General features: G+C 39.3%; 2 protein-coding genes across 6 annotated transcripts in view; one reads left to right on the top strand and one right to left on the bottom strand.

Annotated features, from left to right (window-relative positions):
* Positions 1-17,099, bottom strand: part of Wars2 (tryptophanyl tRNA synthetase 2, mitochondrial) — a 300,714-nt gene that overhangs the window by 282,227 nt on the left and 1,388 nt on the right. The window contains exons 1-2 of one of the 2 annotated variants that reach the window (XM_074050646.1): positions 16,651-16,874; positions 8,530-8,660 (exon numbers count right to left, since the gene is read on the bottom strand). In XM_074050646.1, the coding sequence (XP_073906747.1) occupies positions 8,530-8,660; positions 16,651-16,693 (174 nt within the window). In that variant the 5' untranslated portion in view covers positions 16,694-16,874. Of the gene's footprint in view, positions 1-8,529; positions 8,661-16,650; positions 16,875-17,099 lie in introns of those variants that run through there. The other variant, XM_074050647.1, reaches the window with a different exon arrangement.
* Positions 5,567-17,099, top strand: part of Hao2 (hydroxyacid oxidase 2) — a 28,886-nt gene continuing 17,353 nt past the window's right edge. The window contains exons 1-2 of one of the 4 annotated variants that reach the window (XM_074050655.1): positions 12,157-12,280; positions 14,584-14,721. Coding sequence is in view for 1 of the 4 variants with exons in the window: in XM_074050652.1 (XP_073906753.1) it covers positions 5,779-5,791 (13 nt within the window). In the remaining 3 variants the exon portion in view is untranslated. Of the gene's footprint in view, positions 5,792-12,125; positions 12,281-14,583; positions 14,727-17,099 lie in introns of those variants that run through there. The other 3 variants (XM_074050652.1, XM_074050653.1, XM_074050654.1) reach the window with 3 other exon arrangements.

Genomic DNA, 17,099 nt, shown 5'->3' with positions numbered 1-17,099 from the left:
GAAACAATGAAGCCAAGTGACTATGTACCAAAACCATGAGCAAAAAATAAGTCTCTCCTGGGCTGGAGATGGGGCTCAAGTGGTAGAGCACCTGCCTAGCAAGCACCAGACCCTGAGCAAATCCCAGTACCTCCAAAATAAATAAATAATAAATATAAGTAATAAATAAATAAATAAATTTTCCTCCCTTAAGTTGCTTGTTTCAAGTATTTTGTCACAGTGACAAACTGACTAACACATAGCTCTTTCTAAGAATGAGGAAGCCTTTTTTTAGAAGCTCCCCTACAAACACCCTTCACATTCATCGTCCAGAACCAATCCCTGGCATAGAAAATGGACTTCTTCCCATGGTTAGACTAATCAGCTTTTACTCGGAGTAATAGGATCAACTTTTCTAAGCAAGTGTTTATAGAGGAGGGAGACACCCCTCAAATCAGAACTCAGTAGGAAGGAATTAGTTGGAGTGTGGTGGGGGTTGGTAGAAGCATGAATATGGTGTGTGTGGCATACAGTGTCTGATAAAATAACACCGGACAAGCTTACTGACTCTCATCTCACCTTAGCTTGGAACATTTCATTAGTTCTGGGAACTGAGCAACGAGGAGGTAAAAGCTGAGTCAGAAAGGCTTTGATGAGGAGAGGGAAGCAAACCTATGGGAAAGATTGGGAGTGTGAGCTTTGCCCTAGTAAAGAGCCACTGCAGAGTGAATGTCTCCATAGGGAAGAACAGAAAGCCAACACTGAATATTTCCATATATCAAGTACCACGTTAGGTCAACCACATACATTATCCTATTAATCCTTATAAAACCTTTCTTAAATACAAACAATTATTCTAGTGCAGATGAAGAAATTAAGGCTCAGAAAGTTGAGTAGTTTGCCAAGGGTTACGTGCTAGTGAGAAACAGAGAATTATGTTGGCTGTTGACAATGGTTGCAATCTTCCCACAAGGTCCTAATCGTAAGGAATTATAGGAACAAAAACCTCAGCCAAACAAATACTTTGTTATTATCTGAGGCTTTGGGCCCCGCATCCCTGTGAAGCCTGACCAGAAGGACCATTTGAAAACAGGAAGAATTTAAGGGGATAGGAAAATTGGCGATAGTTAGAAATGGAGAAACAAAAATGAAATTCAAAAAGCCCAACTGGCTGAAAAAATTAACCAAAAGTCAGTCTTATAAAATTGCTAATTTGTTAAGTGATCCATTTGCCAAGGTGGCAACTACTAAATTCTTCTATTTGTTACTCATAGTTTATAGAAAATTTATGCTGTTTGTAATAGTTTCAGTAGGCTTTGCAGATTCTTCCCAAATCTGGTTTCCCACAGTCAGAGGAATTAGGCACCATAGAAGAACTCTGCATATAAAAGAGCTTCATGAGTGTATACCCTTGGTGAAAGAATAGTCCCAACTTTCAGAGATGTTTGAGTGTACAATTTCCAGAGGTGTAGCCATATTGTCAGCTAGCAATGCCAAGTCAATCAGGACAGGGACCAAAGTGGTGGCTCTCACAGGCTAGTTGCAAAAGCCAATCATGCAGATGTACTTCTGCTCTCACACCTACACTTTTTATTAAGATAAAAGATTGTCCGAACTTCTTATTTAGTTAATTATGATCATGATAATGATTTGATAGCTTGCCATCTTGCAGAATGGTACATGGAAAGGTCTGGGCCCATAACTCAGAAACTGATGTCTCAAATGAGCCTGTGCTACTAACATTTAATACTTAGTGTGAGGGAGATAATTAATATATAAAAATTAAAATATTCAAAAAGTTATGTAAAACAATGTATATAAAATCTCAATTTTTATTTTCTTCTTTCCCAACCATTTATCTATAAATAAGAGTATCAGAATGGTCTTAATCCCATTGAATTTTTTTCTTCTTCTTCTTTCTTTTTTTTTTTTTTTGTGGTGCCAGCCCTTGCTAGCCGGCACTCTACCACTTCAGCCATGCCCCCATCCAATCCCACTGAATTTTAACACTAAACACAAAGGGTGAAGATCTTGGTGTAAGAGTAAGGTCTTCCCTTTCCTAACTCCATGACCTTGAGCACACTTCTTACCCTTTCTAAGTCTCAGTTTCCTGTATTCTTTAAATCATCTGTAGATTACTTATAATACCTAATACAATGCAAATGCTATGTAAATAGGTGTTAGGCTGTGTTGTTTAGGCAATAATAACAAGAAGAGAGTCTGCACATATTCACTACAGAAGCAATTTTTTAAAAAATATTTTCAGTCTGTAGTTGGTTGGATCTATGGTTGTAGAACTCCCAGACAGAAGTCAACTGCATATATACACATCTAGCATAAGATTTGACACTTTGCCCATCCTCAACTAATGCTTTTATCTCATAATCTATATCTGTCTGCTTGCCACATATGGCTACTTAAATTTAAATTAACACTTTTAAATAAAACTTAAAATTCAGTTCCTCAGTCAAACTACCCACATTTCAAGTGTCAGACACCTGTGGCTAGTGACTGCTGTCTGCAGGAACACCACTGAAGTTTAGGCACTCTATCATCTGCCTTTGTTTTCTTGGTCTTTCCAAGGATTATTACCAAATCCTTGGAAACCCAAGAAAACATATGTTTACTTCTCGAAAATGCTCATTCTTTTTCCATTCTGCTGAGCAAAACCCAAGATGAAGGCGGGTGTCAGCAGAGACAGAGCCTTCTTCTGGGTCGTGGGTGGCACAGAACTAGAGCGTACAGGAGTCTGAAAGAATCACAGGGTCACTGTTCCCTGTAGTGGGAGCTTGGCCCCTGGCTTCTGTTCAGGGCTCTAGAGACATTAAGTGAATGGCAGTGATGATGTGTTTAATGAAAGGTAAATATTTACGGTCAGCCTCCCACAGATGTGCTCTGTGGGTGGGTGGGTGGGTGAGTTGGCAGAGTGGCTGGGAGCCCACAGCTGTGCTCTGGACCTCACCTGAGAAGTTGCTTGTGCCTAAACTTAACCTTGTTGCTCTGAAAGCAGAGCAGGCAGGGATCAGGAGATCAAGATGCTATCAGCAACTCTCTAGCTCCAGAAGAACTGCTGTAAACTTGAAGCTGAAGTGGTTTTCATTGTGTTCTTTTTGAAGAGTCCCAGAAAGGCACAGAACAGTGGCCAGTGTCCTGGGGTGCTGCTGGCATCTAGTGTAGAGACAGGGAATTGGCTGGCAGGCAATTGCCAGGCACTCACAAAAGGAGAGAGCCAAGGAGACCTCCCTTAGCACTGTAGAGATGGCTTCTCACTAAGGAGAGTGGCTGCCAGCACAGGGAGAAGTCATAGGAATGAAAAGTGGTTTCTCCAGTTCTCCCAGACAACACCCACAGCACTGGCTTTCAACACTACCAAACCCAGTGCCCCCTTTTTATAATAAATAATTAGTTATTGCCCCCTCTCCATTCTAAAATTAGATCTATAGACATTGACAACCTACCAATGCACATTACTATAAAAATGAAATAATATTGTATCCATAATATAAATAAGAAAACATAGTATTATATAATAAAAATATTTGGTATACATACATACACAGACCAGAACACATAATTGGGTCACATGCTTGTACCTACATAAAATCACTAAGTTTGAACTTAAGAGAGGTAAGAATATCAATAAAAAATAAGACTATGCAAGAAGTACAGGAAAATTAAAAAAAGAAATCTAGACCAGCCTGATTATTTGTATGTGATAAGGGATAAAAAGGAAATAACCTTAATTAAAGAGAAAATGAGATGTGTTTCAAATTTATATGAATGGAGACTGGAGAAAAGAAAACATACTGGGGGTAAGACATAGAGATTAAGAATTCAGGAGAAGTAGGAACTTAAGCAGCATCTAAAAGAAATCTGACTCCTCTGAGATTCTGTGGAAATATGGAGAGAAAAGGATGGAAATTTCCCATTGAATGTGAGATGGGAGCCAGAGCTAGTTTGTTATTTAATATCAAAAAGGGGCTAGAGATATGGCTCAGTAGTAGAGCACCTGCCTTGCATGCACAGGGTTCTGGGTTTGATCCCCAGCACCACCAAAATAAAAATTAAGCTTGTTTTATTTGGGATATTAGTAAAAGTATGAGCAGTGATCCATAAAAAATATCAAATAGCGTCATGACCCAATATGATTAGAAGACCCCAATATGACTATGAGTGACATGTGGAAATCTGTGTTGGGTTCTGAGTCAACCCAGGTAGCTCTGCTGTCACTGTGTGAGCTTCATCAGCAAGATAAACCCTGCACTTGGCTCACAGTAGGTGCTCAAAGATTGATTGTAACCTGAGTGGTTGTTGTGGGCCACCTGCAGCAGGTGGCTGCTCTCTGCAGGAACATCTCCCAAGTTTTATTGGGCAGCAGCTCTGCAATGCACTCTATCACCTGTCAGTGTCTTTTGAGTCTTCCCATATTATTACCAGATTCTTGGAAACCTAGAGGAGACAAATGCTTACTTCTAGAAAGTTCTCATTGTTTTTCCATTTTCCAAGCAAAACCAAAGACAAAGGTGGATCTAGAAACAGAGCCTTCTGCTGGGTTCTATATTACTTGTATAAATTCGAAGAGAAAGACTACTTAATACTGAGGCTTACATTTGTCCAGAACTCACCAGGATGGTGCATTATATACATTGCCTAATTTAATTCTTATAACAACCTTGCAAGGCACATATTTTTATCTTCACACAGATGAAAACCCAGATTTGCAAAGTTAAATTCAGATTTGGTCAAGCTCTTGATAGGATGTGGCAGAAGCAGGATGTGAACACAGCTGTATCACATTTGGGTATCATATCCACCCTAGTAAGTAGGTTGATAGAAATAGGAATTATTGTTCCCATTTTGGTTTTAAGCCACCTGATGCCAAGGGCAGTGATATGAGTATCTGAATGTTGTACTGTTAGCGTGCAACATCCCTATTCCTCTTTTTTAAATTTTTGATACACAATATATTTGTGAGGTGTAGCATAATATTTTGATACATGCGTGTATTGTGTAGTGATCAAATCAGGGGAATTAGCATGGCCATCAAACATTTATGCAATGTTTCTTTACTGACTGCAAGGTTCCTATCTTTTCAGCATTTACATGGTGTTATATTTTGTTCTAGGGAATCTCAGCAATAGCTGCAATCTTAAGCAAATTGAATTAAACTCTACTGGCTGGCAGGATATAGCATGGTAATTTATCAGCTGTTTTGTAATAGAGACCAGAAATGCAAATGTCACTTAGGGCAGTAAGTTAGACCTGGGCTCAGTATGGGAACAATTATTAACAGACTGCAAGTAAATTCTCTGATGACTTTCTCTCAGGGATGGGTAGTGACTTGTCACAAAGACTATTTTGGATATTGATGATCTGGCTTGAAAATCCGCTGTCAGAATGGTGTTGGATTTGATCCTGTGTGGTGGGCTGGCTGCATTGCCTTCCACCTGCATTGCTTCTTGAACAACATTCCTAAATTTACATGCTGGGTCCAAAGTCCTGAAGGTGGAAAACCTTCCCCCATCAAGGGTATCCAAGTGTGAAACATCTGTGTATTAGAATGAAGCCTAAGCCAAGTGAAGTAACCTCCCCCTTACCCCCTGTCTTCATACTCTGAAGGTGGGAATGCAAACTACTTTGGAGAACTTTTTCTTATAAAGTCAAAAATACACCTGTTACTCGGCAATTTCACTCCTGGGCATTTATCTGAAAAATGAAACCATGTTTACAAAAAGAATCGTGTAAGAATATGCATGGCAGCTTTATTCCTAACAGTCACCCAAACTGGAGACAATTCAAATGCCACCAATAGGTGAGTCAATAAACAAATTTGTATTATGTTCAAATAATAAGACAATACTAAGCAATAAAAAACTAATGTAAATAAGATAGATGAATCTCAAATGTATTTTGCTGAGTGAAAGAAGAAATGCATGATCAAATAAATATTTAATTGCTTCTAGTAATATAAAGCTCTAGCACAGGCATAACTAAGCTATGGTGATAGAAATCTAAATAGTGATTCCTGTGTAGATGGAAGAGGAGTAACTGGAAAGAGACAAGGAAACTTTATGGAGTGAAAAAATTGTCAAAATTTTATACTTAAAATGGATTTGTTCTATTGTGTATAGATTATGCTCCAATTTAAAAATGAAACCTAAGATTGTTTTAGCTACTAGGAGGCCGTAACTGTATCTGTCCACTCTTGTCTTCCACTTCATGTTTTCATGCTTCAGGATTTCAATGATCAAGAATCAGTCAAACCTTATTGGAAGTATGCCATTGGAGTTGGGATCTGAAGCACTGGGTGAAATATAGTTTGACATATAAAATTATAGTCAACCCATACTTCTAGAAAGTGGATTAATCACCTTGTCAATCAAATACATTTGAAGCACAGTCAATGCTTACTGCCATTCCCACCTACCTCCATGAAATCTATAACCGAGCTCTGGTTTAGAAGCACATCCCATAAGAGGAAATCCAACATCTGAGAAACGAGTATTGGGGAAAAGTAAGTGAGCTGTATAGAGGGTGCTAGCAACTTGGAAAAGTCTTTGGGGGAAAATAGGGGACATTTATATGAAAACCCGATCAGAGACTACATGCAGAAATGAGTGTTTCTCAGGAACTTGAATCAGATAGTCTGGAGCAGACCAGAAGTGGTAAACTCTGAGTGTGATGATATTCTCTGATCATGAAGGTAGGACATTACCATTTCTGGTCAGTTTTTAAATCAACAGCTAGTTCTTGGAATCAGCTCAGCAAAACAAGCAAGATCACAAGAATGAAGGGTAAAGGTCATAGTCTGAGAGTGAGAAAGGGAACAGAATAAAGAAAGATGGAGTCACTGATAGCAGCTTTTACAAAAGCATGAGAAGAACAGCCAGGTAATACATTCAGGAACCCAAATAAATATCTCTAGTACAGGGAACAAACCCTGAACACACCCAGAACCTTGTCTAGGAGGAGGACTTCCAATTCCATGCACCAAGGGGGAGAAGGGTAGTTTCAGGCAGCTGTTTTTCTGAGGCACCAAAGGCACCACACATCCAAGTGGCATAGCAGGTCTGATGAGTACTTGGACGCAAAGCATCGCTCAGCATTCAGAATCGTGGGTTTACACTAGGAATAAGTGGTGTGATGTAACGGCAAGGGCCTGGAGGCCTCATTCAACTCTTAAGACTTAATAATGTGTAGCTGCATGACGTGGATTATACCAACATAACCTGGTATGCTCACTGGGGATTTGGCCCTTGGATCTGCTGAGGTCCTTGCAGGTTCAGAAACTTAAACATCATCAACAGTCCAAGAATTATGTTCTGACTTTTGCATTAAATTGACCTTACCCTTCAGAGGGACCATGGTAGGAAGGAGAGGGAAGAGGGAAAAATTGGATAGAGAAGGGAATGAAGTTGCTCTGAAAACTCAGCTTTTAATATCTACTTCCTGATTCCACAGAAATTATCATGCACCTACTAGGCTCTGAGCAGTGGAATTCAAGAATGAATACAATATGGTTTGTGACCTCAAGAAACTCCAAATCCTGCCAACTGGAATACATTGTGGTATTAACTAAGCGTGTGGACTCTGTAGCCAGTTACCTAGCATGGTAACCCAGATTGGCTGTTTATTAGCTAGGAGATCTTGGACAACTTACTATTTCTCTGTGCACCTCAGTTTCCTTATATAAAAAATAGAAATAATGATGATCCCTACCTCATGATTTAATATGTGCTAAGCCCTTAGAACACTTTCATAGTAAATGTCTTACAAATATTATTATTAGTATTGAGGATAACATTACAACTGAACAAAAATGGGTTCACCTTTTAATGAGTGCAAAGCTTCCTGGATTGGATCAAACTAGGAATCTGTAACTGGTGAGGTCTGAACTTTTGGTCATTGTTTTGAAATTATTGAACAGGGTTTAAAGATTTATAATAAGGGAATTCTGAATAAATGACAACAATTTACATCCTTAGAGTATGTGGCATAACTCAATTTCCTCTGTGGGGTAAGGCACATAAAAGTGCAGTGGGTTCTGAATGGTTACTCTTATGCAATATGTTTCTTTGAGGGTGGATAGAGCACCTTCTTAGCAATATGTTTCTTTGGAGGTCCCTTTAACATATCTTAAAGTTAGGAACCATGTAAAAGTCACTTTTTGGCAAAATTAAGGAGTTGATATGGTCATGAGTTAAGAGGCACTTTGGGTGAAATATTCAATAGTCTGTTAAATTTCTTGCATTAGTCAGGGTTTGGGAGATTCTTCTCATAGAGTTATTTTTCCATGTGAATGCAAGGGTGGAGAACACAATAATATAATAGAAATCAAACTGACTAGTTCTCAAGAAAATGACAATTAGTCTCAGCCTACTAATGATAGCATGCAAATTTTATTACTTATAGTAAAACTTCTTTGAATGTGATTCCAACCTCCTGGTAAGACTAAAGAGCATAAGCAGACAAAAGATTAAAACTACACCTGTGAACAGACAACTAAGAATATAAAGCAGAAAGATTCATCCATTGCTTAGCTCTACCGACCTGTTTGATATTCTGCAGTTTCACTGTGAGTCTTGGTCCCAGTTGACAGGAGTTGGCTTTTCTGGGCTTATCTGAGTCTTCCAGTTCCTGGGTCATCTTTACTGTAGCATGATAAATCCAGGGAGTTGTGCCTTGTAATTAAGGGAAGAGAAGGTAGTTAATAAGATTAAATTGTTTTAAGTCCTGATGGTACTGTGAGTTCCAGGTTTTTAAATATACCAATCCCTGATTCTTAGAGGCAGAGTCTTATCTGTGTAGGAGAAGAAAGATTTAAATTTATAGACCCATTAAGGACAGACATTGCCATCCCAAGACTACTTATGTGTTCTGTTGCCACTGCAATTTCTACATGAGGGTATATTTCAGAGCTAGTTCCACCTGGAAAGGATCTTCCACAGGGCATCTCAAAGGCTCTAAGCTTTGAGCTTTCTTTGGGAGTGTTACAAGTCAGAGTAACAGGTAAAAGTTTTAGCACAATTTGGCCAAAGTCATCTTAACTGTACAATTGGTCCTTTCAGTCTTATGAGCTGACTGAGATCTCCATGCTAACCGAGGTCTCCATGCTGCATGCAATCTCCATTGTACTCCAAGAACCTGGGAAGGTCCACCTACTGCCTTTGAGATAAAAACAGATCCATTATTGCTTTAGCCAGACCATAGAAGCCTAAACCTCAGAATAATTTCCTTTAAAATTCCTTTTGTAACCTCTGCATTTTCTGTTCTGCAAGGGAAAACCTCTATCCACCCAGTAAAAGTATCCAGAAAAAAAACCAAGAAATATTTAAATCTCTTGGGGTGCTGGCATGACTGTAAAATCCACTTGTCAGTCCTCTTCACAGAGCATGTGTCTGACCTATAGTGTCCTTGCTAATGCAGGTATAGGTGGCCTTGTTTAAATGCTATTTTGTTGACAATAACACACTATTCTGTTGGCTTCAGCTTGGGTCCTTATAATTCTGGTAAGCCAGTTGCATAGTTTCTTTTCCATAATAAGTTGAACTGTGAACAAATGTAATAGTTGCCCAGGTCACCCTTTCTGGCAACCAGACTTTCTCCTACTTGTCTGTTATCCACCTGCCTGAGACAAGAGATGTTTGGAAGCTTGCCCTTTTGGCTTCCTTCTTGTCTTCCTCCAAGTAGGGAAGGGGGGAAGATTTATTGAGAAGCAGAGAGGAATCAAAGGCACTGGAAAATCTGTCTAGACATAGTCACATGCTTAGTGTGGTACCAATTGTAAGTCCCCCCACCCCATACACACATCTTTCTTGTGGCTATTCTTCTGTGATCCATTCCTTCCTTTCCTCCATAGCCAAAAGAAAATATCCTGTGTCTTTTCTTTGGCCCTTATTTCTCAACTATCTATTACCTGCTATTTCTTCAGATTTACTCCCTTTTATCCCATAGGCATCTATTCCCTTGTTAGACCTATTCTCAAAGCACAAACCTTTTCCATCCCTGCACCACTTTCTAGGCCAGTATTCCTATTTACTCCTTAGCTGTCAACTTGGCATGCCACTCTGTGACCATGTCCATTTTGATAACTGATCTCCAGCTCCTAAAACACATCACTTGGCACCCACCAAGGCCCAGTAAGTATGTGTTAAATGAGTGAATAAAGTCAACTGCATACTTTTCCTGCTTCCATAGCCATGTTCTTATGTCAAAAAATGAAAATTACTCCAAATTCATGTGCTTTGACTTGGCCCCCAAACTGTTTTTCTGGTCGGGTAAGCTATTCCAAACCTCCACTCTCCTTAAACTTATTCCCCAACCTTCTCTTTTTTCCAAGCAAAGTTTCCTCCTATCCCAGGTACAAATATACCTGCCTGGGTACCCAGTCCTTCTTATTTCTCTACTGACACAGGGCCAGTCCCTCTATCTAAGCTCTATGCTAAGCACAAGAACCACAGTGACCCTTTAAAACTGTAAACACTTTTTATATTTTCCTTCTTTCTCCCTCAGAGTAAAACTAGAGTACTTACAATGATATACTTTCCTATTTTCTGACCTCATCTCTACTATGCTCCTTCTCGTTCACACCCCTCCGATCACACCACCTCCCTGCTCCCATCCTAGACTTTATCAACTCTATACATTTTATTGTTGTCAAATCTTAACTTCAACATCCTACTTTCCAGTTTCTAGGTCACTGATTTGTGTAGCCACACCACTAAAATCTTCACTTTCACCAAGACCCTCAACTCACATAGACACCAACCTCCATCCTGTTTTGCTAAAAATTGTTGCTCCTAGTTTGAGAATGGAGAACCCAAGAACATACAGAAATGGGTGCTCTAAAATTCTTGAACCTACTTTGCAAGTCAGAGATGTGATAAACCATTTAGTATCCTTTCCCGATACCCCTTTTATGTTACATTTTCTCATAGACAGAGTACTCTTTCTACTAGTAAACACAGATGTAACTAAATATTGACTAGAAATTTAACCTCGTCTCTGGTTACATCTAAGGTAACCGAGGGCTCCTTGCAGAGCCCTGTGGCCTGGTGGTGTGAGAATTGACTATGATCATGGCCTAGAACCTACTACAGAGGACTGAAAACTGCTATGGAAATGGAATTTCCAGATTGCAGATGTTTACTTTAAAAGCATTCTTGAGGTAATGTTGCCATCTGGTGGTCAGTACACAGGTAGCACTTAACCCTCCAAGCAAATACAGATGAACTTTAAGTGGGGAAGACAGGACAAATCTGAAGTAAAGTTTTTTGGTTTTACTCCAACTACAGACTCTAAAAAACAGTCAGATCCCACTGCCATGCTCATCAGATCACATTTTCCACAAATCATTGTGTGGTTGTTAAGTTCAAATCCCAACTGACTGTTCCTGCTGCAAGGCTTTGGGCAAGCTAATTAACACCATTCACTTTCTCTTTTAAAAATGGGAAAAGCAATATCACCCACATGTCTGCTGAGAGAATTAAATAAAATAATGCCTATAACATGTCTGGTGCATCATAGGCACTTAATAAATACTGCAATACCAAAGACAGGTGGGATAGAAGAAAAGACCAAAATCTTGGACAAATCTAAAATTAAGTAGCAACATTTAGTGAACGCCACACAGGACTGTTCTTAAGGAATCCATTTTTGTTCTATGTACTTTTGTATTTGCTTTTACCAGCCTGCATCCAATATTACTAAATCATGTCTCTTCTCAAAAATATTAATGATTCTCCCTGTCTCCAGCATGAATCAGTCTCTATAGTATGCCTTCAGGCAGTCCTGTCTTGGGTCCCCACTGCTGACCTGCCCACAGTTCCCAGGCTATGTCTGCTCTTCTCCACACCCTTTTTAGTTCCCAAAGGAGCTTTCCTTTTCCAACACCGTGGCTTTTAATTATCTACCTGAAATTGCCCACTCCCTTCCACTACCCATTTTTGATAAACATGTGATAGATAGCATGTGCTTTTGAGGTGAATGAGCAACAAGTTTAGTTTGAAGTTTACTCTTGTAATGAACTTTGGGATTCTTGTCATTTCCAGTAAAGAACTTCTTTGGGGAAAGAATTTTGCAACGTCAGTCAAGTTCATTTCAAAGCTAACTCTACTCTGGACAAGTCACTTATTACTGCCAGAGTGACTGTTTTTATTAAAAGGTTAATGTTTATCCTTGAGCCTCTCCTTTGTTCCTGAGCTGTGGGCAGTGACCTGCCATTTCCTACCACATCCAGCAAGGAGCCAGGCTTTGCACAGCTGCCTCTGGACACCAGAGTACTGGAAAACATCAGAATTAGGTTCGTTGTTTGGTTCCTGCTGTGTGTTTGGAACTAGGGAAGGGGATGAAGTAGCAGTAGGACACTACCTATGTGAGGTATCATGGGAACTGACTATGAGTTTGCAAAGCAAAAGCCTTGGCAAGGGGGGTCATATGGAGTCAGGTGACAGGGGCACTGGGACACCAGTGGAGGAAGCTTTGGTACTAAAGATACTATAGACAAAGAAGGTTCAGGCTAGAGAAGTTAAGCCCAAGAATCACCTGCTCTTAGGAGGAAAAGTAGGTCAAAATATGTTCACTTGAAAAGGTTCTGAAAACCCAAAAGCTACAGTTTTTGCCATCAGGGATATATTTATTGTTTTTGGATCACTGCTACCAGGCCATACCTGAAGAAAACAGTAGGACTACAGCTTCTAAAAAGCCAAAAGTGTTTGTCTCAAGCAATGGGAGTGGTGTAGTTGCTTGGAGGATATTTGCTTACTTGGAACTAGGTGTATTGGTTTGGGAAGAACTGTATAAGAACAATTATCAAGATAGGATGGTGTTAGTTTAAAGGCAAACAATAGTTGAATGGAACAGAACAGAGTCTGGAAACAGGACTAAAAGAAAAAGAGCTTCTGTTTCCTCCCAAGAAGCAAAGTTCCCAAAGCCTTCATTTTGAACCATGATGCTAGTCTGCATTTTACAAGATCCTTTGTTTCTCATGAGGTCCCAGTTTTATGGATAGATAAGAAGTCAAATATCATCTATGAACAAATGAAGTTAAACACCATCTATGAAGTACTATTTGAGAGGCAATGGGTAATATTTCCAATTCCTAGGAAACTTGCCCCAGAAAACACTCCTGTTATACTCTAAATCATATTAGCAAACAGAGGATGTGCTATTGAAGTGTATTTTCAACTTTGACTACTAGCTCCTTGAGAGCAGCAAAAATATAGGGCTTTTTTCTTTAATTCTAGTATGTAGACAACACATAGGTATATTAGTTAGGTTAGGCTATGCCATAGTAAAGAATAAACTCTAAAACTTTGGCAGGTTAACACACAATTTTTTTTCTCATACAAAATCAGCTAATGTCCTTCCCAAATCATCATTTGTGATGATAATGTTCCTTCCCAAATGATGATTTGGGAAGGAAGCACAAGCTGCCCGTATGTCATAGCTATATCTCCAGAGGACAATGCCCTGGTTCTCTGTAGCAGGAAAAAACAAAGATGGAAGCTCACAGGTACCATCTCCTAAATCTTGCCCAAAAATTAGCATATGTCACTCCCACACCCAGCCCATTGGCCAAAACTAGTCATATAACTCTGTATATCGTTAAGCAACTGGGAAAAGTTGGGAAGCAATAAATGCCTCAATATCCAGATGGAGAGGATTTATTGTTGAACCCTGTTGGCTAGAGTATAGACAAGTATGACCCTGGGTTTAAATTACACTACCACACAACTATTCAAATCTTGAAGCAGCTTTCAACTTTTAGCACCTCAGATGAAAATTCACCTGTCATCAGGAGGAATGATGAAAGTATATCTGCCATTTATTGGTGATCTAGTCCACACAAGGCACTGTTCTAGAAACTTTATATGGTCCTCATGAGGTGTGTTAATGTTCTCCTTTCAGAAGTTAGTTTTTTATGGAACCATGGTGAGTAAGGAGCAAAGCTGAGATTTGAACCTATGTTTGAAGTCATAAAGCTTATGAGAGAGTCTATTTTCTCTACTCCAGTGGCCTCCTCAGCCATTACTGCCTTATGGGGCTGTTGCTCTGAGCAACAGTCGCCACAGTGAGAGATGCCAGGAAGAAAGCAAAAAGAGACACACAGCTGCACTCCATAACCCACCTCCTCCATCCTTTTCTCTCTCTGCTACAAGACCTGAAGTTAGTACAGGTTAAATATCCCTTATTCAAACTACTTGAGAACAGAAGTGACCCAGATTTCTGAATTGAGGATATTTGCACATACACATTTTTATTTGAATAATGTTACATCTTGGGGATGAAGCCAAATCTAAAAAAGAAAAAATTCCCTTCATGTTTCAAACACACTTTATGTACATAGACTGAAGGTAATTTTATGCAATATTTTTTAGTGTTTTGACTGCAATCCAGTTAAGGTAGGTGTGGAATTTTCCACTTAGTACCATGTTGGCACTCAAACAGTGTGAAATTTTAGAGAATTTTGGATTTTGGACTCTTATCTTGTGGTGAAAAGAGTAAAGTTCGGAGCCTGTTTTGAACCATTGTGCAATTTCTTGTGTCTATTTGCACCTTCTATCTAAGCAAATAAAGAGGCAGGGGTGACGATTTCACTTTCAGGTAGGAAATCTTTACCAGTGGTCTGGATTCTGTGTGGGACCCGACTACGCTCACTGTATGCAGCAATTCAACCATGCACAACAGAGCACACTAATACTAATGCTCCCTGCTGGCCAGAAGCAAGTCAAAAGGATTCAGGTCAGGTCAGCATTACCATCCTTGTCATGTTGCTTGTATAATATACTTGGACTCTCTGCATTCATTTTTATTCATCTACAAAATGAGATTCTCACACCCTCTTCACTGTTTTGTTTTTAATCTCACTTGATTATTGTGACCATCAAATAGAATAATGCACAGAAAAATGCTTCATAGGTGGTTAAGAAGTTATTTTTAATGGCCAGCTACTAAGGGGTTTCTTTGGTTGGTTGGTTATTTTTTACTTATGATTAAGTTGTGATTTTGTTGAAAGAAAGGGAAAACTGCATATGACCATGACATTTTCAACCTTTAAAATCCCTGTCAACACCATCATTCTATAAGCCACTCTTGGCAATATACATTTTCTTCTTTCCATAGTGCTTAACAAGCAGGCTGCTAGAATAAGAACATATGAGTAGATGTTTGGTGTTGAACAAAATATTTTAACCTTTTCCTCATCTGTGAAATGGGTGTAATAATGTTTGTGTTTGGTATTACAATGGAGATTTAAAAAAAATCAATGCACAGCCTGGGCACTGTTGGCTCAGCTAGAGATCAGAAGGATTGCAAGATCCCAAGAGAAAAAGCTGGGCATGGTGGTGTATGCCTGTCACCCCAGAGATGGCAAGAAGTGTAAATAGGAGGATGGAGCACAGTCAGGCCGACCAGGGTATATGAGATCCTATCTCAAAAATAACCAGAGCAAAAAGAGCTGAAGGTGTGACTCAAGTTGTAAAGCACCAGCCTAGCAAGTGTGAAACCCTGAGTTCAAACCCCAGCATGCCAAATAAAGAAAAAAAAATCCTTGATTGCACATAAAGCAGTTTACACAGTGCAGGGCACATCATGAAACACTGGATAAATGGTTGCAATTTTATTGTCATTATTATTCACATAAAGGAGCCATCATGCTGTCTCCAAGGCTCTTTGCATAGCAGAATTATCCTATTGTTTAACAGAATCAGAAAATCACAACCTTTCAAAACCTATATGAGCACTTGCATCAGTATCATCCAATATGCCCTGTTCTGTCTCCAATACCCTAGAGGAAGCATACATTGTGCAACATTTCTGAGCTTCAAACCTCTAGGTGGAAATCTTTTGTGTGGAACTCAGAACATATTTTCCCATAGACAGAATGCCATTAAATGATTCGATTCCCGGGTGACAGAAAATACCCATTTAATTCACAAAGAAGCAGAAAATTAGCATGTTTGCAACACTAATGACTATAAAGCAATGTTGTTTTATTGCTAGCCCTTAACCAACCATGATTTTTTTTGTAACCATAAAAATTTCATAATAAGTAGTTTCAAGCTGGGTATAAGTGGCTCATGCCTATAATACTAGCTTTTCAGGAAGCATAAATCAGGAGGATCAAGGTTCAAAGTCAGCCCTAGGCAAATAGTTTTTGAGAATCTATCTCAAAAAAACCCATCGTGAAAAAGGGTTGGTGGAGTAGCTCAAGCAGTAATAGTACCAGTGTGAAGCCCTGAGTTCAAACTTCAGTGCCACAAAAAAAATAAATGAATAGTTTCATTTTTCTCATGAATGCTGATGATGGAGAACAGCAATCTTAATTAAAAGAATTGATAGCTCAGTGGAAGTTTAAGGAAGGAATTCTAGGGTGCCCTCTGAGGGTACTTTCAAAATCCCTTGAAGTTCTTTACAGGTCAATATGACTAAAATTTTTCTACTTTTCGGTTCGTGACACAAGGGATTATGTAGCATGATTTTCATCTACCATAATGGAGTTCTTTTTTTTTTTTTTTTTTTTTTTTTGCAGCTGGAAAGGTGAAGAGAACGGGAGGGATTAGGGAACAGAAAGAAAGAGGGAGAAAGATTTCCCTGAGAAAATCAATAGATCATTTGGAAATCTGAGACAGGAAGAAGAGGCATGCATGTGGCAAGATGGATTTTGATTACCTGATCTACTTGCAGGGAAAGCGGCTGCTCCCAGAACACTCATTCTCTTGTCAAAGGGAGATGGTGGTGTGATCTGTCCAATAGTTCCCCTGAAGCCATAACGTGGAACCACAGAGCCAGAACAGCTTGAAAAGGGAAAGGTTTCCAGGGTGGGGAGGACGATCCCAGACAGGCTGAGTACCAAGCTCTTCTTTGTTAGCAAATAAGCCTAAACAATGTGCTGGTTCTCTGTTTTGAACTTTACTGCCACAAAGTTGATGCTAAACTCAAATGTTAATATGATCTCGTTGAACCAGAGGTTTTTGTATTTATGGGACAAACAAAAGGAGAGCACCTGAAGGACCTAACCCAAGCTTTAATTTCTGGTGGTTTTAAACCCACTGTGGATTAAACTGAAATATACAAAAACCTATGGTTTTTCAAATGAGGAAACTGAGGTTTAGAGAAAA

Source organism: Castor canadensis, chromosome 12 (assembly GCF_047511655.1).
Source record: "Castor canadensis chromosome 12, mCasCan1.hap1v2, whole genome shotgun sequence".
In the NCBI taxonomy this organism is placed as follows: Eukaryota; Metazoa; Chordata; class Mammalia; order Rodentia; family Castoridae; genus Castor; species Castor canadensis.
The sequence above is the reverse complement of the archived record's forward strand: the minus strand, read 5'-3'. Positions and strand labels throughout refer to the sequence as shown.